Source organism: Lonchura striata, chromosome 26 (assembly GCF_050655825.1).
Source record: "Lonchura striata isolate lonStrDom1 chromosome 26, ASM5065582v1, whole genome shotgun sequence".
Taxonomy (NCBI): domain Eukaryota; kingdom Metazoa; phylum Chordata; class Aves; order Passeriformes; family Estrildidae; genus Lonchura; species Lonchura striata.
The window spans coordinates 1490760-1516921 of record NC_140728.1 but is presented as its reverse complement, the minus strand read 5'-3'; the positions used below and the strand labels follow the sequence as shown (position 1 = coordinate 1516921).

At 59.7% G+C, this 26162-nt stretch overlaps 1 protein-coding gene across 1 annotated transcript; it reads right to left on the bottom strand.

Annotated features, from left to right (window-relative positions):
* Positions 1-306: 306 nt before the first annotated feature.
* LAMB3 (laminin subunit beta 3) lies at positions 307-23299 on the bottom strand. Its single transcript, XM_085561079.1, has 23 exons — positions 23053-23299; positions 22375-22462; positions 21647-21801; positions 13749-13863; positions 13545-13618; positions 13207-13386; positions 12414-12477; positions 11970-12145; positions 11242-11365; positions 10841-11029; positions 10606-10761; positions 10018-10217; positions 9051-9162; positions 8408-8780; positions 7567-7727; positions 6416-6624; positions 5305-5508; positions 4580-4724; positions 3560-3767; positions 2438-2579; positions 2136-2312; positions 1214-1367; positions 307-804 (listed from the first exon to the last, which is right to left on the bottom strand). The coding sequence occupies exons 2-23, from the start codon at positions 22421-22423 to the stop codon at positions 668-670; spliced, it is 3504 nt and encodes a 1167-aa protein (XP_085417205.1). The 5' UTR covers positions 22424-22462; positions 23053-23299; the 3' UTR covers positions 307-667.
* Positions 23300-26162: the final 2863 nt, after the last annotated feature.

Below are 26162 nucleotides of genomic sequence, written 5' to 3'. Positions count from 1 at the left end.
TGGAAATGCTCTGTTAAGTCTCTCCTAAAGCTTTCCCTGTGCATCCCAGACCTGCTCCCACTGGTGTTTTTCTGGCAAAACGTTCTGTGGAAAGTAAGCAGATTGTGGCAGAAAATCAAACAAGACATCTGACTTCACCTTCAACTATGAGCCTGTGTTTCTCTAATTTGCATAAATATAGGTATATTGTACAGAGGGAGATAAAATTCTCCATTTCTCTGATCTGCTTATTTGAAGGAAGATCTCAGAGGGAAGTACTGAAGCCATAGCATGTTTGAAGAATTAACTGCAGCACAGATAAAAAGCTTTAGAAGACCCCACAGGAGGGCTTTAATTTGAACAGTGAAATTCAGCTTAAAGAGCTTGAATTGGCTAAAAGAAGAAAAAGATAATTTCGTGGTTTATAAAGCCCTCTGGAAATAACAACCCAGGGATGTGTTTATTTGCCATGGGAGCCTGATGTCTCTCCCCCTTCTTTCCTCCAACCACTGGGCAGCTTTGGCCAGCCCAACCCCTCCACGGGGTTGCTCCTTCGGTTCAGTGCAGCTATTTTCCAGAGGTACGGAAAATTAACTTGCTAAAAATAGGGCTGTTGGGCACAGGAGAGCTCCGGCTGGGAAGCGGGGATGGTGCAGAGCGGGCAGCGGTGCCCTGGGCACGGGGCTGCTCAGGAGCAGCTCTCGTAGTAGGCGACTTTCCTCTTGATGCTGTCCCGGATCCTTCCCACCTGCTCCTCCAGCCCTGACAGCCGCGACATCCTGGACACCAGGGCCTTGTTGCCTTCCTGAATTTCCGACTCTAAAGCTGAGGAGAGAGGGCATGGAAGGGAAGGGTTACGTGGTGGGGTTGGGCTGAGCCTCCACCTCGCTCCTGCAGAGCTGTGACAGGGCAAGAACACCAACATCCTGCCCTCCCTCTGCTCCCCACCCTCTAAACAGCCCCCAGAGCACCGCTCCCATCAGTTCTGACTGCCAAAAAACGGAAGGGAGTGTGTGGAGGAAAACAGGAGCACAGTGCCACTGCAGGCAGGGCTTCCCTTGGTGGTGGCACCCTTGAAAACTCTGGATTTCCTGGCACAGCCCCACCAGCTCCAGCCCAGATCCCACCCTCTCGCTGCCCAAAGCACGCTGTGCCCCTCGCCGCTCCCTTCCCCACAGCACAGCAGCCCCAGCTCCTTCCCAGGGCACGATGGCAGAGTTTGTGAGAGCCTTACTTTCCATCCTGAGCACGATGCCCAGGGTCTCCTGGAAGAGCGCCTGCGCCTCGCGGCCGATGCTCTGCACCCTGCTGCCCTGCTCGCCCAGCGCCGGGCCCTGCCCTGCCCTGCTCTGCAGCTCCGAGAACAGCTCCTGCACCTGGGCCAGAGCCTGGGAAAGCAAACAGGCACTGCAGCAGCCTGGCAGAGGGCATTTCCACCTTGCATCCTGTCTGGGTATTAAATGGACACCGCACCAGGGCTTTGTAACCAAACGTGTGCCAGTTTGAGATGCGCCCACAGACCAGCAGGCAGCTCCACACAGCTGCCCTGCCTCAGGCAGGACAGGCCAGAAATGAGTTCCAGCAAAGGGCCTTAGGATCGGGAAGGGTTCAGCAGCACGGTGATGCTGGGGTGTGACAGCTCAGCAGCCACAGCCCGCACAGGAAGGTGACCTGGCACACCCACAGAGGGTACCCTGCTGTGAGCTGGTACCTGCTGGGCCCTGCTGGTACCTGCTGTGACCCGGTACCTGCTGTGACCCAGTGCCCACTGTGACCCAGTGCCCACTGTGACCCAGTGCCCACTGTGACTTGGTACCCACTGTGACCCGGTACCCACTGTGACCCGGTACCTGCTCTTACCCGGTACCTGCTGTGACCCGGTACCTGCTGTGACTCGGTACCCACTGTGACCCGGTACCCACTGTGACCCGGTACCTGCTGTGACCCGGTACCCGCTGTGACCCGGTACCCACTGTGACCCAGTACCCACTGTGACCCGGTACCTGCTGTGACCCGGTACCTGTTCTGACCCGGTACCCACTGTGACCCCGGTACCTGCTGGGCCCCAGTACCTGCTGTGACCCGGTACCTGCTGTGTCCCGGTACCCACTGTGACCCGGTACCTGTTCTGACCCGGTACCCGCTGTGACCTGTACCTGCTGGGCCTCGCCCGCCCGCTGTGCCGCCGTCCCTGCCGTGTCCCGCGTGTCCCCGGCCCGCAGGCGGTTCCGCTCAGCACCACGCTGCAGCTGCGAGAGCCGCCCGGCCAGCCCGGCCAGCCCGGCCCCCACGGCCTCCACGTTCTTCTGGGCCGGCCCGAGCACAGCCTCGATCTGCGGGCAGAGCGAGCCCGGTCAGCAGAGCCACATCCCAGCCTCCCTGTGCCAGCTGTGCTGCCTGAAGGACACAGGCGGGCACAGGACCTGGGGCGGCTCCGGGAGGCTCTGGCGTCCCTCACCTCCTCCACGCGCTCGCGGATGAAGCGCAGCGAGGAGCCCGAGCCCCGGAGGGCTCCCTGCGCCTCCAGCAGCGCCGCGTTGGCTCGCTGCAGGTTCCCCACCACCTCCTCCACGCCGGCCTCCACGGCGTTCGCCCGGTTCCTGGGGAAAGGTGGGGAGCAGGCAGAGTGAGTGTGGATGAGGGCTCAGACTGGGAGTCAGGTCACGGAGGTGAAGTCAGGGAGCTTGGGGAGCTGGAGAGGATTGCTACTGGCAAGGTCACAGTGTCCCACCCCCAAAACCCACACGTCTGCACCCAGCAGGTTTCCTTGTCAGAGGAACGTCAGTTCTGCTTCACAGCCTCAAGCAGAGGAGACAACTAGGAAGGGGAGAGAAATGCCTTCCTTCAAACTAGTCAGAAACGTTTATTTCCTGCTGCATGACCATGGGAAAGCAATAAGCACGGAAGCAGCTCCAATGAACAGTTTCCTGCTCGCAGTGGGACTGCTCGGGCCAGGTGACAGAGCTCTGGAGAAAGCCAGGCTCCCCTGCCTCATCATTTCCAGCAGGTTAAGCAGGTGTCAGACACTGCCAAGGAGTTTACAGATTTACCCTGCTGACCTTCTTGCTGGGGTATTGCTGCAAGTCAACTTGTGACAAAGCAGATGCTCCAAATTGGCAAGGACACCCTGTAATCACTTTTTAAGGGACTGTGGAATAATTGTCCCAACTTTCACCCAGAAAACAAATAGCCCATTAACTCTCCCCATGCTCTCTTGTGCAATTGGGATGTAGGTCACCAATATCAACTAATACCAGGGCAACGCTGCCATCTCCCAGCACAGGCACTCGAGATAAGAGAAAAGCCTCCACTGCTTTCCATAAAGCCCTTCCTGTGCTGGTATCTGTAACAGGATCTATTCTGGGGAGATTTATTCGCACTGGGGCCCCAGGGAGGTGTCTGGAGATTGCAGACTCAATCTGTTAGGCACTGGATGGACACAGAAGATCCCGGCCTAAAACTTCAGATTGTGCAAGTCAGGACAGCTCGGGCAGAGCCAGATTTAAACCCAGCTGAGAACCACCAGTTCCACCCCAGCCGAGGGACCCTCAGCTGGCAACGGCCTTGAACCCCCACCGACCTGGCCTGCTCTGCCTCCTGCTGCAGCCGCTTGGCCCTGGCGATGTCCTCGGCCGTCTGGGCAAGGATGTCCTCGGGGCACTGCAGCTCGGCCGCCAGCTTTTGGATCTCCGTCATTCTCCTCCGGACTGCAGCGGCGTCCGTGGGGAGACGCAGGGAGAGAACTGACTCACTGATTTCCTGGATGGAGGCAGGATCCGTGTCCTTGTCTGCAGAGCCAGCAGGCAGACAGCTTCAGGGGAGGTGGGAGTGCAAACACAAGGGAGGAGGAGGGCAGACACCCAGGCATGTTTCACACACATCTCATTCCTGACAGCTGCCAGGATCCCTTCCGAACGCTTCTCCTTGAATTCCATGCACTTCTCATTCACACCAGCAAAACTTTCAGGAAAGAGATGAAATGATACCTTGAATTTGGCAAAGCTAACAGCATGGCTGAGCCCAGAGCAGTCAGGCACCCTCACTGAACAGATGAGGGTGTGTTTCAAGACAAGCCTTTTTTCATTTCACAAATAAAAGTTAAATCAGAAGCAGGCAGAGCCCAAGGGACATTAGTCCAGTGATTAGCTCAGAAATATCTTCACTCATCATTAACACCAGGCAGCACCAAATGACCTGGTTTTCTTACTCAGCTAATGCTCAGGAGGCTCATTATGTTATTACAATCTGTCTGTGAACAATAAGTCATCCTATCAGTCTGTAGGACAACAAGGAATCCTCATCTGATTAACAGCCTGCTCCAGAGCAGGGTCATCTGTCTGTGTGTCCGCATCAGTGAGCGTGGCCAGAAAACCTCTGCGCATCAGGTCACTGCTGGCTGCAAATCCCCAGCCCTGGAGTGCCCAGGGAATGCCCGGAGGTGGCACCCAGCGCTCTGGGCTGGTGACAAGGTGGGGATCGGGCACGGCTGGGACTGTGCCCCTGGAGCTCCGTTCCAAGCCCAGAGATGATCTGAGCACTCCAAGCAGCACTGTGCCATGCCCGAGGCGGGCTCAGCCCAGCCCAGCCGTGCCAGGGGTACCTGCCAGGACGCCCCGCAGCCGCTGCAGGAGCTGCTGCACCCGCCGCACGTCGCCCTGGAGCTGCATCCTGCTGGTCCCCAGCTGCTCCGCCAGCCGCCGCGTGCTGCTCTGGACCTGGGTCGCCGACAGCTCCGTCCTCTGGATCTGCACACACAGCAGCTGCTGGGGCCTCTGCTCCATCCCGAGCCACAGCCCTGCCCAGCCACCGCGCTGCTCCCTGTCCTCGCTGTGCCGCAGCTCGGAAGGGCTGCAAGGGTTAAACACTGGGGCTGGGGTCTGCAAAGGGAGCTCTCAGAGAGGCACAGCAGCATTCAGCTTTTAAAAACACCTCTGAAATGCATGTTGACTTACTTGGAAACCTCCCTTCCTCTTTGCAAGGCACAGAAAGAAGCTGCAAGAGCCCTAACCCATGAACTGTCTCTGGTTGTATGAAATGCATCAAACCTGCAGAATCTGAGAGCTTCCCATGTTCCCAGCCCTTCTGCCATTCTGATCCCAACCCAGGAGGGAGAGAGGCTTCCCTGTGCTGTGCCCAGAGCCACTCAGTGCCTTCAGCTGGGGAGGCAGGACCCGCACACAGCAGGGAGCCTCCCACTCCAAAATTCCTGGATTTCGGAAGCTGCCCGAGGGTGAAGCCTCAAGCAGAGTTCGAGGTGGGTGCTCCTGACTCTCTGCTGCGGCAAGCAGAGCTCCGAGCGGGGGGACGGGCAGTGCCCACACTCACCAGCTGTGCCGTGTCCCGGAGCCGGGCGCTCAGGCTGCCGAACTCCTTGGCCGCTCGCCCGGCCGCAGCCAGGGCCCCGCTGGCCAGCGGGAAGAGGCCGTGGCAGGGCTGGCCAGCCCCACAGGAAGAGCTGTTGTCCCGAGGGCACAGCAGCCCCTGGCAGCGGGCAGGGGTGCACGGCTCCGCTCGGGCCCCTCCGCACACCTGGGAGGGACAGAAGAGCTGGGGTTGGGCAGCGCCCAGCAGGGAGGCAAACACAGCCCCACGGGCATGGCACACCCTGCCAAGGGAGCTGGGAGCTCTGAGCTGTGCTGCAGGAGCTGTGTGGGAACAGGAGGGAGCCCAGCGGGCTGGCAGTGACACAGGTGACACAGGTGGCACAGGTGACACAGGTGGCACAGCCCAAAGCGCTGCAGATGTGCCAGTCGGAGAAGGGCAGCCAGAGCTGGATGCCCCCACCCGAGCCAGTGACCCTGGTCAGCATGGCAGCAGCAGCCCGAGCTGCAGGAGAACCGGACAAAGCAGGGGCCAAGCCCCAGTGGCTCACGGAGAGTAACAGCACATCTGCATGGAGCAAACCTGTGTGCAGAACAACCCCTGTGCCCTGCTCGCTCCGGGCAGAACTGCACCTGAGAGCAGCAGCAGCTCTGCCTCTGGCACCTGCAGAGCTGCCCCAGGCTGACACTGCAGCAGGGCACGTGCCCGGCCAGGCCAGGCTGGTGGCTCAGGACGTGCTGGTGCCCCCAGCAGCAGCAAGGGGAGGCTGGTGGTCTCCACAGCAACCGGCACCCAAATGGGTCTCCATGGCAATGACAAAGCAGCGAAGGAGAAACAAGAGAAACCTCATCCAGAAATTAAGGGGGTCTTGGAGATACAAGGAGTGCCACAAGAGAGTCCCTGGAGGGAAAAGGACAGGCTGGAGGGGGTGGAGGGCAGTGCTGGGGATCTGTGATCTTGGCAGGGATGCTCGGCCAAGGCAGCCGAGTCTGTCGGAGAGGGGCTTTGTCCTGCCATGCCTGGGGAGAGGGGCAGGCTGCAGGGTGAGACTGCTGAGCCCCACAGGGCCCCCTTGCAAACAGCCACAAGATAAAAACCCACTTTGCATCTTCACCTGGTTGATGACAGGGGTCAGGTCGGGGCCCGAGGCCAGCTCGGCCCTCAGGGCCAGCAGCTTGGCCGTGTCCCCAGCCAGGTCCCCCTGCAGCCCCACGGCGCTCCGGCGGCTCTCCCGGGCCTGGGCCAGCAGCCCCGGGGCTCCCTCGGCCAGGCTGCTGGCACGGCTGGAGCTCTGGGAGGCAGAGCGGATGGTCTGGAAGGCTCCTGTGGGAATGAAGGCCATAAAGGGCACAAATGACTCACAAATGCAGCACAGCTCTCAGGGAGGCACTGCCTCTGCCCTGCGCTGGGTCCCTGCACAGGAGAGCGCGCAGGGATTAGTCACCAAGGCACCACCAAAAACTCCTCCTAGCTCCAAACACCCTTCAGCCATTCCCTCGAGGGATCCTGAAGGGCTGAACTCGGGACTGGGGTTAGGAGGCTGTAACTAAACTGAAGCCAGCCAAGGCCCACACGCTGATCCTGAGCTTTGGCAGGGCAGGACAGGTTTCAGAGCCTCCTCCCAGCTCCCGAGCAGCCCCATCATTCCCCTGCAGCACGGGCTGGAAGGAGGTGGCCAGGACAGGGAGCTCTGAGCGGACAGAGAGGTGCAGAGTGAAGTGTCCTGGTGCCACTGGGCATGGCTGGCACGTCCCCGAGCTGTGTGCTGTGGCAGGGAGGGGACAGCAGCGAGGCACTGGGACAGAAGGAGCCGGAGCAGGACTCATGGCAGCAACCACCAACATCGTCACAGGGTTTAATCAGCTCTTCTCCTCCCCAGTGCCTGGCATCACTTCCCTACCCTCCATCCCTCCTGTCTGTGCTCAGCCTCCATCCCCTGGTGCCTCATGGATCCAGTGACACTCTCCCAGCAGGGCTGGCCCCTTCCCACCCCTCCCTGGCAGCAGAGGTTGTGCCAGGGGGGAACAGGAGCACAGAATGAGCTGCCAGCCCCAAACCAGCAGAGCAAATCCCCCGGCAGGGAGACAGCCCTGGGCATGGCCAGGCTGTGTGGGAAGCTCTGGAGAGGAGATGTGTTTGCAGTTCTGAGGCTGACAGCAGGTTAAATCCTCTTCTCATCCCCCCAGCCAGGAGAAACCCCAGGCAGCCAGGCTGAGGTAAATGAATGAGTGCAAATGAAGAGGTGTTGCAGCTGCAGAGCTGTACCTGACAGGTCCGTGCTGCGGCTGCTCTCAAACTGGCTCTTCTTGCTCTGGAACTGGGAGCTGGTGGCAAACAAGCTGCTGTTGAGGGCTTCGAGCTCCCTTGACAGAGAGGCGGTGTCATCCAGGAAATGAAGGTTGGGATTTATGCCTTGGACTTGCTCCCTGGGAGAAAAAAAGAACAAAATGTGAATTACACAGACAGCAAAGCAGACAGGGCATGGCTGAGAGGGCCAGCTGTGCTGGGGCACTGCCAGCACCTGGCAAAGGGACACTTCTGAGCCCACAGGCAGGTGAGGACACGGCAGGGCCTCACAGGTTTGCAGGGAGGGGAGCTGAGCTGCAGCCCCTTCACGGCAGGGCTGTGCCCACGCAGGAACCAGGAATGCAGGATGTGCCCTGAGAGTGCCCTCAGGCAGCCCTGAGAGTGCCACCACGCTCCTCCTGCCTTGGGGACATTGTGCACGGGACAGGCACGCATGGAAGCAGGATGGGCACACATGGAAGCAGGACGGGCACACATGGAAGTGGGTCAGGCACACATGGAAGCAGGACAGGCATGCATGGAAGCAGGATGGGCACACATGGAAGCAGGACGGGCACACATGGAACTGGGTCAGGCACACATGGAAGCAGGACGGGCACGCATGGAAGCAGGACGGGCACGCATGGAAGCAGGACGGGCACACATGGAAGTGCTGCTCTGCTGCTTCCCTGCTCCCCTCGTGGCAGAGCCAGGCAGGCAGGGACACAAACAAAGCAGAACCCACACAAGCAGCTCACAGGAGACCCCAGCAGCTCCTGTGGCTCGGGGATGCGCCCCAGGAGCAGCGCCCGTCCCTCACCTGATGGCAGCGAGCGCGCCGCTCGCCCGGGCCAGGCCCTGCTGCGTGCCAGCGGGGTGGCCCAGGATGCCCAGGGCCTGCTGCACGTTGCCCTGTGCCCGCGAGAGCCGGGGGCCGAGCCGGGAGCCGCCCGTGCCCGCGGGCAGCCGCGCTGTGGCGTTGGCCAGGCCGGCCTGGCGCCGGCGCAGGCGCTCGATGTCGCCGTCGTAGGTGTGGAAGCAGGGGTGGCAGGGCTGGCAGCCGCGCTGCGAGCTGCAGTGGCCCCGCTGGCACCGCTCGCAGCGGGCCCCGGCGACGCCGGCGCGGCACAGGCACCGGCCCGTGGCACGGTCACAGCCCGCCTCCTCCGTGCCATGGAAGTCGCAGTCACACTCTGGACAGGACAGGTGGAGGGAGAGAGAGGTGGTGGTGGATTACTTTATGTCTGTATAAAATATACCCTTAATTATAAAAGTATCATTAATTATAAGAGCTGACACCCATCCCCTCCTGCAGGGACAGAGGTGACATGGGCAGAGGAATGGGACGAGCCCCCCGGCCCAGAGCTGGCACAGCCCTGAGCCCACAGGGCCAGCCCAGGGTGGCCCAGGACTCGCCCACGGCTGCTGGGAGGGCACTGGTGGATCAATCCGTGGTCTCACACCTGTGCAGCCTCCCCGTGCATCCCGGTAGTGCCGGGGCGGGCACTGCTGCTGCCCCACGGCCGAGCACGTCTGTCCTGTGAAGCCGTCCCTGCACGGGCACTGTCCTGTGAACTGAGAGGGCAGCACGTCAGGGACCTGGCGGAGCTCTGCCCCAGCTGCTCTTGGCCACCAAAGCCCCCCACGGACCATTTCCTCCTCTCAGTCTGTGCCCAGGCCATGCCCGAGGGGCTGTGCCAGGCTGCAGCTCTGGCACAGGGTGCAAACAGGCTCCAAAGAGCCCCAGCACCACCAGGAGGATGTTTTTCTTTCAAAAACAAAGCAATCGCCCACAAGCAGCTGCTTTGCCATCTCAGGTCTCCTCCCCACGCTGAGCTCATTTGGAACCTATCTTAGGCTCTCAGAATTTGTCATGGTTTGGGGTTTTTTACATTTAACTTTAATTTTCCCAGTTGTCTCCTAAGCCTGAAGTGGCACGCATGCTTTTCATTAACAAATGAGCATAATTAACTTTGCTCGCCTGGATGAAGATGTCTTATTAGGACTTCCTTGATAAATATCAGGCTTGTTCAAGTGACTTAATCTTGCCTCAGTAATTACCACTTTCTTTCATTTTCCTGAATAGTCTGTCGTGGTGTTTTCTAAGCATTAGGAGAAGGAAAATAGGAGTGGGATGCACTGGGGAACCCACAGCTCTTTTTGTGAATGTTCCTATGGACAGGACAGGACAAAGGAGCCACCCAGCAGGTGGCTTTGATGCTGTGACAGGTCCCCAGTGATGGGACAGAGCTGTGGCAGTGACACCCTGGTCTGTGCAGCTCAAGCCCTGAGAGCTGCTCACAGGGAAAGGAGAGGAGAGAGCGAGGAAAAGGGAAGGAAAGGGGAGGGAAAGGGGAAAGGGGAAAGGGGAAAGGGGAAAGGGGAAAGGGGAAAGGGGAAAGGGGAAAGGGGAAGGGGGAAAGGGGGTACCTGGTTGCAGTGGGGGCTGCGGGAGCCGCGGGGGTCGCAGGCACAGGGCTGGCAGCCCTGCCCGCTGCCCAGGCCCCAGTGCCCGGCCGCGCACTGCCCGCAGTCGCTGCCCACCACGCCGGGCAGGCAGAGGCAGCTGCCGGTGTCGCCGTCGCAGGGCACGGTGTCCTGCCGCGTGCCCAGCGCATTGCAGCTGCACCCTGCAACGCGGAGGGGCCGGGTGTCAAACCACGACAGCGCCCAGGGGGCTCCTCCGTCCCTTCCCAGCTGAGCTCAGCAGAGCTGCCCCTCGCTCTGGCAGCATCCCCCAAACGCTGCCGCGGGGGCTGGAGCCCGAGGGTCCCAGTGTCCCCCAGCCCGAGGGGACACGGCAGTGCCCCGAGCCACAGCTGGCCCGCTCTGCGTGGCATCACCCCCAAACCCCACCAAAAGTACACCTGAGACCAGCCCCAGCCTGAGCCAGGAGCTTTTATGAACCTTCACAAAACGGGCCCTTGGCTTGCAAACCCCAAAGCAAAGCCGGGCAGGACCCGGCTCCCTTTGGGAGGGGGCACCCCGGGGGCAGGGGGGCATCCCAGGGGTACTCACTGCGGCACCCAGCGGGGTTGGCAGCGGCCAGCTGGGCAAAGCCCGGCTTGCAGAGGTGGCAGCGGTCGCCCTGCACATTATCCTTGCAGACGCAGCGCCCCGTGTCCGGGTCGCAGACGGAGCCGGGCACGGTGCCCTCCGGGTCACACTCGCAGGCTGCAAAGGGGCCAGAGAGGTGCCAGCTGAGGGGGCAGCCCGCGGGGAGGGCACTGCGGGGCTGCGGGGTGGCACTCACGCAGACAGGCCTCGGGGTGGCTCAGCGCCCGCCGCGGGTTGCGGAAGTAGCCGGATTTGCAGCGCTCGCAGTTGGTGCCCTCGGTGTTGTGCTGGCAGCTGTCACACACGCCCCCGTCCGCCCCGCCGCTGGCCTGGTACACCTCGGGGTCGAAGTGGCACGAGGACGCGTGGCCATTGCACTCACACCCTGAAAGATCCCAGAAAAGGGCTCAGCTGGAGCCGGTGCCGTGCAAACCCCTCCAGCGGCAGCAGCGGGTCCCGTGCGACACGGTGACACCCGTGCCAGCCCCACAGCGGCACCAGGGCTGGGCACGGCTGCAGCCCACGAGAGGCTGGTGTCCCCAGGCAGGGCTGGAGCTGCCGCGGGCAGGATTTGGGGCGGGGGGGCACTGGCCGTACGCTGGCAGGCGTGGGGGTCGCTGTCCTCGGCGGGCGCCCAGGGCCGGGCGTTGAACAGGGCGGCGCAGCGCTCGCAGTGCGGCCCGGCCGTGTTGTGCTGGCACACGCAGCGAGCAGGGACCTGCTGCACAGACACGCCGCGACCCTTGGTGGCAGCAGCTCAGCATGGAGCCTCGCCCTCCCCTGCCACTCAGCTCATGCCCGTCAAACAGCTTCCCACAGCCCATTTCTGCTCACTGCAGCCAAGGTGTCCTGAGGAGCACACCAGGCAGGCAGTGGAGCCATCCTGGCAGTGTCCTGGTGCCTGCAGCCCATGTAGAGCCACCCTGGCAGTGTCCAGGTACCTGACAGCCCATGTAGAGCCACCCTGGCAGTGTCCAGGTACCTGACAGCCCATGTAGAGCCACCCTGGCAGTGTCCAGGTGCCTGCAGCCCATGTAGAGCCACCCTGGCAGTGTCCAGGTACCTGACAGCCCATGTAGAGCCACCCTGGCAGTGTCCAAGCCCCTGGCAGCCCCTGTAGAGCCACCCTGGCAGTGTCCAAGCCCCTGGCAGCCCCTGTAGAGCCACCCTGGCAGTGTCCAAGCCCCTGGCAGCCCATGGCAGAGCCACCCTGCAGTGTCCAAGCCCCTGGCAGCCCCTGTAGAGCCATCCTGGCAGTGTCCAAGCCCCTGGCAGCCCCTGTAGAGCCATCCCACGGTGTCCAGGCCCCTGCAGCCCCAGCTCACCGTGCTGTGCTGCTCCTCGTCGGGGCCGCAGTGCTCGGCGTGGCCATGGCAGAAGCAGCTCCCCAGCACCTGCATCTCCGTCACGGCGTAGAAGGTGCTGGGCGAGTGGTAGCCCTGGCGAGGGATGTGGGGCAGCTCCGTGAAGTTGATGCGCAGGTTGGTGAAGGGCCCCAGCTCTGTGGAGGACAGGGGACGGGTGTAAGGGGCAGCAGAAGTTCCTTGAAGTTGGTGGGGAGGGCTTGGAGCAAGGGAAGGAGGAATTGGCACCAGGAGCAGCAGCTGAGCCATCAGCAAAGACCAAATGCTGCTCCTTGACACCCAGAGGTGCAGCTGAGGGGTGCCCAGGGGTTACCCCAGGTCTGCACTTCCCAACCCTGCAGGGAGAAGCACCAGGAGCCTCATTCCCCTCTCCCTGCTCAGCTCTGGGGGAGGCCCAGCACTCACTCCCGATGGCCTGGCTGTAAGAGGAGCTGATTGCAGAGCCCAGCTCTTGGACACTGAATTTCACCTTAGAGGGAAAGAAAGCAGGTTAAAAAGCAGGAAACTCGAGCTGCTCTCTGGGCACTGTGCTCAGGACTTGCCTCTGCACACTTCGCTAAACCCAGGGACAGCCTTTAGAGCCGAGAGGACTTTGCAGGAACAGCAAAGCACCCAGCACAGCACCTGCCCGTCACAGAGCAGCACAGGCGCTCCTGCAGGCAGCAGGAACCTTCCCAAGGGCTGCCCTCAGTGCTGCTGGGTGCCACGGGCCCCCCCTCACCAGGTGTGCCAGGCTCCCATCCCTCACCAGGTGTGCCAGGCCCCCACCCCTCACCAGGTGTGCCAGGCTCCCACCCCTCACCAGGTGTGCCAGGCTCCCATCCCCACCTCTCACCAGGTGTGCCAGACCCCCATCCCTCACCAGGTGTGCCAGGCTCCCATCCCCACCCCTCACCAGGTGTGCCAGGCCCCCATCCCTCACCACTTGTGCCAGGCTCCCATCCCCACCTCTCACCAGGTGTGCCAGGCCCCCATCCCTCACCACGTGTGCCAGGCTCCCACCCCTCACCACGTGTGCCAGGCTCCCATCCCTCACCAGGTGTGCCAGGCTCCCATCCCCTCCCCTCACCAGGTGTGCCAGGCTCCCACCCCTCACCAGGTGTGCCAGGCTCCCAGGCCACCCCGTGTCCCTGCAGCATCACCCACCCCAACCCCGGGCCCACACGGGGGGTCCCTGCCACAGCCCCCCAGTCCCTACCGTGCCCCCGTGCAGGGGGTGCCCGCGCAGCTCCTGGCACCGGGGGTCCTGCCAGCCCTCGGGGGGCCCAGGGGGCACATGGGGGAAGGCAGTGGCACAGTCGGAGGCCAGGTACTGCAGCACCTGCCACGTCCTGCCGGCGTCCAGCGAGCGCTCGATCAGCATCGCTGCGGGCGGCGACTGCGGGCAGGGACAGACACACGGGCTGGCACGGGGCTGGTACAGCACTGGCACGGGGCTGGCACAGCACTGGCACAGCACTGGCACGGGGCTGGCACGGGGCTGGCACAGCACTGGCACAGGGCTGGCGCCTCACAGGAGCTCCTGCAGACACCCACCCTGAAGTGCAGCACCACGCTGTGCAGCTGGAACGGCTGCTGCAGGTCCAGCTGCAGGGACACGCGCTGCACACCTGCAGGCACAGAGTGGCATCAGGGGACAGCGGGGACACCGGCCAGCCCTTCCCTCCTCCCCCCAGCCGCGGGGCTCAGCGCCGTCCCCTCGTCCCTCGGGCGGGCTGCTGTGCCCGGGGTGCCCCTCACCATTCTGGGACTGCCACCAGCGCGCGCGGCCGGCCGAGGCCAGCACGTTCTCCACGCGGTGCCCGCTGTAGCTGTGCGGCAGCCTCGAGTCACACCTGCAGCACTTCATGCTCCACTGCAAGGAAAGGACAGCGGGGGTGACCACCCCGAGCCCCCGAAGGCGCAGGGTGGGCAGGAGAGGCAGGGCGGGTTCGTGAGGGACCAGGAGCATCAGCCCGGAGCCGGCTGAAGGACCACGAGCAGCGAGGCTGGCGACACTCAGGCCTCAAGTGCTCCCCTCCACACCTCGCTGAAAACCACAGCTCGAGGTTTTATGGACTAACAACTAAACCCGAAATGCTTTTGACTAACACAGATTTCTGGCGACCCATCAAAATTGCAGTTTTTTAAGCGACCCCCCTGGTTTCCACAAGGCCAGCAGCTGATACAAAGCCCTTTGCAGCCCTCAGGACTGGCTGGCCCTTTCCACACGGCCGAGGCGCTGCTGGTGGACACCAGGGCCTTTCTCTCCTGCCCAAGGGCTCGCGATGCCCGGCCCGGGGCTGGCCCCGGGAGCAGAGCAGCAGCGAGCAGTGGGTGAGAAGCCAGGGGGTAGGAAGTCGAGTGGCTCAAAGTTCAGCCCTTCACTTGAGCAAGTCATCCACGGAGTAAACACAGACGGAGCACGGGGATCGTGGGGACGGCAGAAAAGCGTCCCCCGGGAGCAAACAAATCCCCAGATTGTCACTAAACAGGCAACGCTCCCTGCAGCCACCGCCAGCCACGCCGCGGGGCTCCGGAGCCGGCTCAGGAACGGGCAGGAAGCAGCAGGAAAGAGATTGAGCAAGAGCCGGGGTGGGGAAGGGCTGGACAGCAGCCAAGGCACGGGGTGGGCGAGCAGGGTGGGCCAGGACCACCGGGAAACTGGGATGGAGACACCCAGGTGAGGCCAAGGTGGGAAGGGCAGGGCCAGGGGGATGGGGAGTCAGGATGTGGGAATTAGGAGATGGGGAATGGGAATTAGGAGATGGGGAATTGCAATTAGGAGATGGGGAGTTAGGAGATGGGAATTAGGAGATGGGGAATGGGAATTAGGAGATGGGGAGTTAGGAGATGGGAATTAGGAGATGGGGAATTGGAATTAGGAGATGGGGACTTAAGAGGTGCTGCCAGAGCCCACAGCAGCATCCCAGGGGGACCCAGGGACTGAAGCACTTGGAGTGGAGCCAAGGACTTCATAGACCACTGGGAGGGGAAAGATGCTGCTCAGGGCATGAAATGAAGGGCTCAGCACCTCCAGCCTGGTGGAAAACAGGTTATCCAGGGAAACTGAGGCTGCCCCAGGCCTGGCAGTGCCCCAGGCCAGGCTGGAGGGGGCTTGGAGCAGCCGGGGAGGGTGGAAGGTGTCCGTGCCAGGGCACTGGAACTGCATCATCTCCAACCCACAGCTTCGGAGAGCTGAGCTGTCAGCAGCCTGGGCAGCAGGGGAGCTCCCAAATGGAGCAGTGGGACACGTCTGTCACGCTGACCATCCCAGGGGGATTAGGGGGATGGAGCAGAGCGTGCCAGAGACAGCAGGAGTGGCCCTGAGGGCTCAGAAATGTCACCCTGCTGCAGAGGGGTCTGGGTCTGGCAGGGGCACAGCTGGCACGGGGAAGGCAATGGGATACCTCTGCAAGGCTGGCAGGGGCTGCCGTGGCTCCGGTGGCTCCGGGGCCACGGGCACGCTGGGACCCCAGGAGGGAATTGGCTTTCAGGGTCTGAGCAGGGTGACAAGGGACAGCAGCATGCACAGCCACCCCTGTGCTCAGAGCTCCAAACAGAGTCAGATCCAACCCAAACCCCAACAGGGTCCCAGCGTGGGGCTGGGCTCGGGAACGGTGACACCACAATTAGTGGTTTCCCTGTTAAAAATGAATTTGTGCTTTACAAAAATTCACCTGTGGTTTCATTCCTAACACAGCCCAGAGCCAAGTCTGCTCTGTCCCAGGCCCGGGAGCCCTTCCCCAGCTGGGTGCACAGTGAGATCCTCACTTGTGACCCACCTATTTCCTTATTTTCCACAATCTTTATGTTCTCTGTCTATAAATACCCCACCACAGGAGTTGGCAAACTACAATATTTATAACACTATCACAAAGTAAGCAAACATAGCACTGAAAAGATACAATCATTCCATTTCCTTGGCTCTCCCAGTGAGAATCACAAATAATTTAATCAGGACTAGGCAGAACTCGTTTCAGATAATGGCCACGAGGAGCAAATTGTCAGGGAGCTGCAGGAATTATCCACAGAAATAATCTACTGAACAATTGCCAGCGGTGATTAAACTTCCCACCAGTCCTGACTGTGCTCAGCAAAGGAGAAAGGAAGGTTTTCTGCAAGGGGAAAGGTTAATCTCGGCTAAATTATTCATTAGGAGTGACTCGTGCACACTTATGAGATCATTCACACAACTGGGACCCCGGTGCTCTCCAGCAGCCACAGCCCCACTCAAACCTGGTGCTAAATCAAAGCCAGTCTTCAATGGTGTGAGACAAACCCTTCCCAGGCAGCCCAGGGCTGTGCTGGCTGCAAAAATCTCTTTTTTTTCTTTTTTTTTTTTTTTTTTTTTACCCCTCAATTTTTAAATTAAGGCTAAAATTAACACTGGAAACCAAACTCATTTCACATGCTCAGAGTAAGTTGTGAAACCCCTGTATTGCACAAGAGCAGGGTTTGCTCTTACCAGCTGTGACTATGTGTCTCAAAGTTCCTTGGGACAGAGGGAATTACCAAAAGTGACGGCCCAAAACGAGGAGAGCTCTACCAGCACGTACTTCTCCCAGCTCTTCCCCATTTCTCCTTTTTCAGGCAGCTCAGCGGGTGCTGGAGCTGGCCAGGAGCACACGGGGCTGCAGCACCTCCTGCCACGGAGCTGTGCTGCCAGGGCTGGGGCTGCCAGGGCCTGCCAGGGAGGCCAAAGAGGCTGCAAGGAAATCACTTCTCGCCCTCTGTGCCTCCGAGCTGCTCCAGACACCCAAAAGATGGGTTATGGAGGCTCTGGGATTGAGGGAAATTCCTCCCGGACTTTTGAAAGATAATTGACAGCAGGGTTGTGTGAGAGGGGACACTGCTGTGCTCAGATTAAATAAGAGTCAAGTCTCAGAAATAAATGGAAGGGGGAAAAATCCTCAAAAAATGACCTGAAATGTGTGATGGGTCTGTGCTGCTCCCCTCCTCCCTGGCCCTGTGACCCAGCTCCTGAGCAGCCTCCCTGCTCATGCAGCCCCAGAAAAACTCACACAATTCAACCTGCTGGCCCCTGAGCAAAGTCATTCCAGGGGCTCCTGCTGCCATTTAACATGAGCAGAGAGCCCTTGAAACAAGAACCTCCTGGCACAGGAGCACAGCCCAAAATAAACTGCACTTATCAGCAGAAAGGGAAGCTGAGCAGGGCAGCCGTGGGCAGGGACCCCTCCTGGCTGTGGGGCTCGGGGGTCCCAGCTCGGACCCGCTGTGGCAGGGACAGGGCTGTGCCAGCCGGGCTCCTGGCACCCAGCCCCAGCAGCAGCTCTGTACCACCCATATTCCATAGGGACAGCAGTGGCCATCCCAATTCTATCTGGGAACGCTCTGGAGAGCAGTGGGAATTCAGGCACATGCAGGGATTTTGGGTATTAAACAAGGGGGTGGGCAGCAGGTTAACTGGGGGACAAAGGCCCTGCAAAGCCAGGCTGTGTAATTCCCTATTCCAGCCCCTTTTCTGAGGACAGGTCTCTCTTCCAGCACTGCTGTCTGCGGGACGTGGCTGTGCCAGGCTCCTGGGGCAGGGCTCATCGTGCCCGGGAGGAAATCCTTCCCTTTGCCACGGGAAAAGGCAGCAGGAGTTCCCGTGGCTCTGCCACCATGGTTAAACTGCCCAGTGAGCAGCTGGTATTCCAAAACTGCACTGGGATTCAGTTTGGGATCACAGATCTGGCACAGAATCGTGGAGCTGAAAGGGATCACTGAGTGCAGTTCCCAGCCCCACACAGGACACCCCAAATCCCAGCCTGAACCCGAGATTCTCTTTGCCATGACATCAGTGTCACCTTGGCTGTCTGGAAATGACCTGAAAATGAGCTCCAGGGTTCTGCTCAGGTCACAGAGAGAGAGCTCTGCCCCCAGCTTGGTTCTGCCCCAAATTCAGAGGGGGCAGAGACGGGGTAAAGGCGCCCGTCGGACAAACATCCCAGGGATGAGGTTTAAGGAAATGAAGTTCCTTTCCCTCACTTTAAAGCAAGCACGTGGGTGCTGTTTTCCTCACCCCATCTGTTCTCACATCAGCAAAACTTCATCTAGAACCCGCCAGGATGACTTGACAGGCTGCAAACCCCAAACTGCACCAGCTTATCCCACACCCCACACGGCTCCTACCGTGACACCAGAGCTGCTAACGGGGACTGCCCCCCTCCACATCCACCAGGTGCCCACAAAGATCGGGAGAGGTAGGCAGGAAATCCCACACAAACCACATTTGAAATATCAAAAGTCTCCCAGGCTGGAGGCTGAGGAGTCGCTCCCCAGCCTGCTCCAGCAGCAGCACAGGGACCCAGCCCTGCTCCTGCCCTGCCTCCTCTCCTGTCTCTGGCACAAGATCTCTCAGGGTGCTCAGGGTGGCTGTGAAAGCCTCTCTGTGCCCCTCTCTGTGCCCCTGTGGCTGCAGGGACCAGCGAGGGCTGCTCCGTGCTCCTCAGTGCTGTGCATACATTTCTATTCACATCTGTATCACACATAGCTCATTTGCAGTTCATCTATATCAGACACAGAATAATATTCCATAGTTCATTTATAGTTCATAGATCAGATACAGAATAATATTCTATAGCACATTTACAGTTCATCTATATCAGATATAGAATAATATTCCATTGTTCATTTACTGTTCATATATCAGATATAGAATACTATTCTGTAGTTCATTTATAGTTCATATATCCGATACAGAATCATATTCTGTAGTTAATTTACAATTCATATATCAGATACAGAATAATATTCTATAGTTAAGGCAGTGCCAGCTGAGGCTTGAACCACACCTGAGCCCACCACAGCCTCTCACAGCAGCTGCCAGACTCCAGAGCCAGCCAGGCTGGGTTTATACCCAGTCTGTGCCAGGCTCCCAGCACAGAGTTCTCCAGCCTGGCTGGTTTATACCCAGTCTGTGCCAGGCTCCCAGCACAGAGTTCTCCAGCCTGGCTGGGTTTATACCCAGTTTGTGCCAGGCTCCCAGCACAGAGTTCTCCAGCCTGGCTGGTTTATACCCAGTTTGTGCCAGGCTCCCAGCACAGAGTTCTCCAGCCTGGCTGGGTTTATACCCGGATTCTGCCAGGCTCCCAGCACAGAGTTCTCCAGCCTGGCTGGTTTATACCCAGTTTGTGCCAGGCTCCCAGCACAGAGCGTTCTCCAGCCTGGCTGGGTTTATACCCGGATTCTGCCAGGCTCCCAGCACAGAGTTCTCCAGCCTGGCTGGGTTTATACCCAGTTTGTGCCAGGCTCCCAGCACAGAGTTCTCCAGCCTGGCTGGTTTATACCCGGATTCTGCCAGGCTCCCAGCACAGAGTTCTCCAGCCTGGCTGGGTTTATACCCAGTTTGTGCCAGGCTCCCAGCACAGAGTTCTCCAGCCTGGCTGGTTTATACCCGGATTGTGCCAGGCTCCCAGCACAGAGTTCTCCAGCCTGGCTGGGTTTATACCCGGATTGTGCCAGGCTCCCAGCACGGAGCTCTCAGCCGGGCCATGGGCCTGCCTGCCCCACCTCCGTCCCTGCCCGGGCTATAAACGGCACTGCGAGCTCCCGCTCGGGTTTCAGGGGCTGAGCCCGGCCAGCGATGGAGCAATCGCAGTGCAAAGAACAAAGGTTAGAGCGAGCTGCAGCTGGGCAGACAATGGAGCAGAGGCTGCAGCTGATCGCTGACCACCAGAGTTGCAAAAGAGGAGCAGGCGGGCAGCGCTGCCAGCCCGGGCGCTGCAGCAACCCCTCGTCCCATGCCCTCTGCTGAGCTTGCAAAACCACCTCCAGAGTTGTACCTATTTGGCAACTGAACAAGGGCAAAAACCAAAAAATAGTCCTAGGAGTCCATAAATTAAACATGCTTGCTTTTTATAGGATGGGAATAGGGAAATCGAGTTCAGTTTTGTTTAAATTAGGGAAGCACAGAAAGGGAGGGGAAAAATTAGGAAATGCTGAACCCATGGGGATTTCTCCCAAGTTAAGAGTTGATACAATCAAAGCTCCATCAGCAATTACAGCTGCAGAACACAAATTGGGGGATTTGCTATCAGTAACCGAATCTCTCATTGCAATAATGGAAAGGAGCAAAGTGTCAGGAAGAGAAGAGCCCATTCCCAGAGCCAGAACTGCAGAATCCAACTCAACACCGTGTTAACTGTTCCCTATCCCCTCTGACCCTGCTGCTTGTAAGGCAAGGCACAAGGGACATGAAACCCAAATAGTTTTGGGATTTGTGGCCTGGAAGAGACGGCTGCAGCCCTGCTCCCTGCCTTCCTCCAGGAGCCCTCCCTCCCTAATCCTGCAGCCAGCAGGTCACTACTAATCCAGAGCCAGCAGAGGCACCCAGGGCCCACTTCAAAGATCACAAATGATACAGAGGATCACAGTGATGGCCTCTGAAAGAGCTGCCAGGGTCAGGCAAAGGGGGTGCCCAGCCCATTCCAGCTGCTGTTGGGATGTGCAGATTAATCAAGGTTTTGTCCTCACCCAAGCACAAGGCCCCCATGCCCCCTTTTCAAATATAAGTCACTGCTAAAAGTCATTGTTAAATGAAGATTTCAGAGGCACATTTTCAAGCAATTTTCCTCATCTATAAGCAGAAATTTGGAAGAAAAATCTCATTAAGCCACAGGAAGCAGTAGGGGTTTATTTGTGTGATGAGCACAAATCCTGATCCCTGGGAACAGCAGAAAAGCTCCAAAAAAAGGGAGTGGAGGAAATGCCTGACTGTGCCTGTCTGCCTGGAAAAGGACCTGAGGGAGGAGAGATGCTGCAGCTAGCCCAGCTGAGGAGGATCCAATGCTCACACCCCTCTGGGCTGGGAGCTGCCCCCTCCCTGAGCTCAGGGACCAGCGGAAATCTCTCCAGCCCAGCCAGGACTCCACTGGCTCCACAGCAAATCCGCTCCCAGCCACATCTTGGCCTCCAGTTTGCAGAGGAATTAAAAGCAGAAGGCTGGCTCAGTGGAGCTGTGCTGCAGAAAACACTGCCCCACTGGAGAGCTGCCACTCCTTTCCTCTGCAGCATCTCTTCCCAAACCCTTCCTGCCTGTCCTGCACTGACCCCTCGGGGCTCCTCCCAGGGCTCTCAGGGGTGGACAGCAGGCACAGAGAGGCTGTCGGAAGTGCTCACAGCAGGGACAATCACCCCTGCAGCTCCCAGCTCCGTGCTCGGGCACATTTACACCTAAACTCCCTCTGACTCTCTGGCAGTGGGAATCTGCAGCTGGGTGAAGCATCTCCCCCTGCAGATCTCCTGCCCCCACACAAGCCGGGACTGGAAACAACTTCAGCAGCTTCCAGAGCCCTTGTGAAAGACCTGGAATGTTCCCGTTTATGACAAGCGAAATACGAGTTCAGTTTAAAACCAGAACGTCCAGGGACAGGAAGGTTTGGGATGCTTTGCCCACGCTGCTCCGTGCCCATGGCCTGGCACTGCCTTCGTGCCCGGCTCATCCACGAGGATGGCACAGGAGGGATCCAGGGGACACTGCATGGCTGGGAGGGGACAAATCCCAGCACCACGGAACGATCTGGGTTGGAAAGGACCTTGCAGCCCATCCCATTCGGGGCAGCTCAGAGCCCCCAGGCTGGCACATCCCTGCCGGGCGGGGTGGGAGGAGGGTGGAGGAAGGCTCCGAGGGTCGGGGGGTGAGCAGGCTGTACCTGTCCGTGGGGTGTGCAGTAGGTCTCGGGCTGGCGGAGGCCGCAGGTGGAGGAGGCTGTCAGGAGAGGAGCCCGGCCCAGCAGCAGGTCCCCGGGGGCAGGGTAGCAGGCTCCGTGGGTGCAGGATCCCTGTGCTGCCAGGAGCCGTGGGGCAGCTGAGACAGGGAACAGGTCAGGGCTGCTGCCAGGGGCACGGGCACCAACCAGCCCCACGGCAGGGCAGCTGGGCAGCTGCGTGCTGCACCAGAGCAGCCCCGAGGCCGTGCTTCCCAATGCACCAGCCCACCGAGAGAAGGGTGTGTCAGCCCCAGGTACCTTTAGTTTTAAATAAGAGTGCTTTGTACTGAGGGTTACTTCCAAAACACTTCCTTGCCCTGGCCCCAGTTTTCGGGCTGCAGGGATGCTCTGTGCCTTGCCCATGGAACTGAGCAGCCCTGGAGGTGTCCCCTGTTCCCAGAGCCACCCCTGGAGGTGTCCCCTGTTCCCAGAGCCACCCCTGGAGGTGTTCCCTGTTCCCAGAGCCAGCCCTGGAGATGTCCCCTGTTCCCAGAGCCACCCCTGGAGGTGTCCCCTGTTCCCAGAGCCACCCCTGGAGGTGTCCCCTGTTCCCAGAGCCAGCTCAGGCCAGGGAGCAGCCCCCTGCCACCCCCCAGCACCGCAGCCAGGCTCAGCAGCGCTGCTCTTTAGCCCACCGGGCCCTGCTCTTTGGGGAGCAGTGTGAGCCTTACCCAGCAGCACAAGCACTGCCCATGGCCACAGCTGGCAGCGAGGCTCCATTCGGCCCCAGACACACGTGGGGAAGAGTTTGCAGCAAGACTGAAAAGAGCAGAAAATATCAGTTCAAAAGCTCAGTCCAGGTCCTGCTTCCTTCTCACTTCACAGGGAGATAGTTTTAATTAATCTACCCAGAATAGCGTGGGGGGAAATCAAGAATAATGAAGAGGAAAATCAGATGCTGAGACTGAATTTGCCTCCAAGGCAATGAGCCCGGAGGGGATGGAGTGTGCACACACAGCCGGGCAGCCCCCAGGCCCCCTCCCAGCCCCTCTGTGTGCCCCAGCCCCTCTGTGTGCCCCAGCCCCTCTCTGTGCCCCTGCCCCACTCTGTGCCCCAGCCCCTCTGTGTGCCCCAGCCCCTCTGTGTGCCCCAGCCCCTCTCTGTGCCCCAGCCCCTCTGTGTGCCCCTGCCCCACTCTGTGCCCCAGCCCCTCTCTGTGCCCCAGCCCCACCCTTCCCTTCCAGAGTCAATCCCAGCTCCAGCCTGGCGCGGCGGCCCGAAGTCACATTCCAGGAAAAGGAGAGATCCATAAAAACCTCCTGTGAGAGATTCCTGCAGGGAAAGGAGCCCCGTGGGACAGCCCAGGGGGGATGCTGCCAGCACACACCCGCAGCGAACAGAAACCTCACCTGCCCCGTGCCCTGCGCTGTCCCCGCGTCCCCGGCACCGCAGAGCTCCGAGCCCGGCCGAGCCTGGCAGGCTTTAAACGCCCTGCCTCACCTGCAGAGAAGGTGCCCGTGGGCGCAGCGATGACAGAGCAGTGATTCAGGGATCCCCAGACATCCACGCCCTGTGAGCGCATAGCTGCGGGCGGGCACCGCGATCCGCGGGCACCGGGCGGGGAAAGAGCCCAGCTGGGCTCCGTCTGACCCGCCCGGGCTGTGCCGGAGCCTGGAGCCGGTTCCGGGGCTGTGCCGGAGCCTGGAGCCGGTTCCCGGAGCCTGGAGCCGGTTCCCGGAGCCTGGGGCCGGCTCGGCACCGGGCAGGTTCCGCACGCTGTGCCCACACCGCCCGCAGGGCAGTGCCGCTCGCAGCACCTCAGCTCCAGCCTTCAAACACTGAGGGAAACAGCAGCGTACCTTTATTATTATTATTATTATTATTATTATTATTATTATTATTATTATTATACTGCGGCAGCAAAGGCACAAACTTCTAAGCTAAACACCTCTTTGAAGTGAGGACTGTTGAGCGAAGGCAGCTCAGACTGCTGCCGCCACCACCCAGCGCTGCCCACACGCCGGATTTCAGCTCAAACTGGTTTTCAACCTGAGCAAAACTTCGCCGAGCCCTCTGCATGTACCTCAGTGGAATAACCCCGCAGCCAGCTCCTCTCCCACACTGGTGGGGGGCTCGGCAGGACCCCGGGTGGCTCCGGGTCTCTCCTGCTGCGCTGTCCTTGGTGTCACCCACGTCCCATCCCCACCCGAGTGACACCGGCACGTCAGGCTGAGGGCGGCAGCTCCGAGCAGGGCTGCACACAGAGCTGGGAAAATTAAAAATATCGTCCCTCGGGCTGCAGAGTGTGAAAGCAGCGCCGAGCCTGCTCGGGCCGAGCTGCGGCGCACGGGCTCGGCTCCTGCTCAGCAATGCGGTAACGCCGCATTCCTGTGCCCGGCCCCGCCCGGCCCCGCCAGGAGAAAGCCTGCAATGTCTTCAGGAGAAAGGGAGGATGAGACGTAAAGCCTGCAATGTCTTCAGGAGAAAGGGAGGATGAGATGTAAAGCCTGCAATGTCTTCAGGAAAAAGGGAGGATGAGACGTAAAGCCTGCAATGTCTTCAGGAGAAAGGGAGGATGAGATGTAAAGCCTGCAATGTCTTCAGGAGAAAGGGTGGATGAGACGTAAAGCCTGCAATGTCTTCAGGAGAAAGGGAGGATGAGATGTAAAGCCTGCAATGTCTTCAGGAAAAAGGGAGGATGAGATGTAAAGCCTGCAATGTCTTCAGGAGAAAGGGAGGATGAGACGCAAAGCCTGCAATGTCTTCAGGAGAAAGGGAGGATGAGACGTGCCCCGAGCTGCCGACACGGCCCCTGCACAGCCGAACCCCCCAGAGCCGCCTGGCGAGTGGGAAGGGTCCCGGCCAGGCACGGCAAGGGAAAACATCACCTGCAATTCCAGCCCCACCAGCTCAAACAAGAACAAAACGGAGGAAAAGGCTCGTTTACAGAATATCAACTGCACGCCAATGAAAATGGGCCCGGGAAGATCGGCTGTGAGCGGGTGGATGGGGCGGGGGTCCCTGAGAGCCCCGAGGGGAGTCAGGAGCCGGAACAGCCCCAGGCTGTCCTGGCCAGCAGAGGGAACACGGCCGGAACTGTGACTGAGGCAGAAATGCTCCACGGCAAATGAAATGCGAGCGCTGGAGCAATCCGGGGTCGGTGGGACAGACAGGGATGCTCGCAGGGCTCCAGCTCCTCTCCAGCCTATGCCAACCTGTGCCAGGCCGTGCCCACAGCCCTCAGAGGGCTGGGCAGACATTCCCTGGAAAACAAATACCATTCACTCCTGCAGGAAATCATGCTCTGAGTCACGGGACATCCCCTGCCCTGAGGCAGCAGGGGACACAACTGCGGGGAGCTCTTCTCCAGGGACAGAGCAGCAGCCCGGGACCACGGGAGCAGCACAGGCAGAGCCCCGTGCCAGGCGGGATCCCCGTGCCAGGCGGGATCCCAGGGATCCCATGGGAGCAGCACAGGCTAGGAAGGTTCTGGAGGGGGATGAGCACAGGGGAGGAAGGTTCTGGAGCCCATGGGATGAGCACAGGGGAGGAAGGTTCTGGAGGGGGATGAGCACAGGGGAGGAAGGTTCTGGAGCCCATGGGATGAGCACAGGGGAGGAAGGTTCTGGAGCCCATGGGATGGGCACAGGGGAGGAAGGTTCTGGAGGGGGATGAGCACAGGGGAGGAAGGCACTGCAGGTGCCCCTCTGCACTCACAGGGTGAATCAGAACTGGCTGAGCTCAGCACTGAGCACACTCAGGCCTTGCAGCCCAAAGGGGAAAGGATGTGACTCCTGCATGAGTGGCTCTGTTTTACTTCTCCAGGCTGACACTACTTTCTGTTCAGATTAGAGGCACACGAGTGCTCCATTCCCTCGGGAGCTTTTCCAAGGACACTGTTGGAGTTCAGCAGCTTTGGATTCAGCTGCTGTGACACCTTCAGCCAGCCCAGGCCAGGCGGGAATGTTCCTGCTCTGTTTAGTTTTTAACTTCTCTCTCTGGAGCTGACAGAAACACAAAAGGAACTGGAAATCAAGGACAGAGCACTGCATAAAGAACATTAATCCCTTGAAATGCAGAACCTCCACAAGGAGAAGGATGCTGCTTGAGGAGAGTTCTATAGTTCAAGCATACAGAAGTTGAACAATACTTAATGCTGCTGTTACAATTTTCACTGAAGGATTAACAAATGTCTGAAGCACAATCCCTGAAAGCACATTTGCTGCACCAGCAGCTGCCTTACAATGGATAAAACAGGCAGGGGGATAATTTGCTTATGCTGAGCAGGATCTTGGCACAGGGAGGGGCAGAGTCCGGACTCTCAGAGCTGGGATGAAACCTCCCTTCAGCCTGAGTCCTGCCAGGTGCCTGCAACCTTTGTGGGAAAACCTGGAAGAGTCCCGGGACATGGAGCTGGAGGCACTGAAGCTGCTTGGGAGAGTTTTATCAGGGGTAAGAAATGATGTCTCATGTTGTAACTTTCTGATAACCCTCTCTGTTGGAGGATTAATGATATCAG

Coding starts and splice junctions, on each gene's coding strand:
- LAMB3 (XM_085561079.1), bottom strand. CDS start 22,423: ATGGAGCCTCGCTGCCAGCTGTGGCCATGGGCAGTGCTTGTGCTGCTG. Junction 12,478..13,206: donor ACCCCCTGCACGGGGGCACG/GTAGGGACTGGG, acceptor TTTCCCTCTAAG/GTGAAATTCAGTGTCCAAGA. Junction 12,146..12,413: donor TTACAGCCAGGCCATCGGGA/GTGAGTGCTGGG, acceptor TGTCCTCCACAG/AGCTGGGGCCCTTCACCAAC.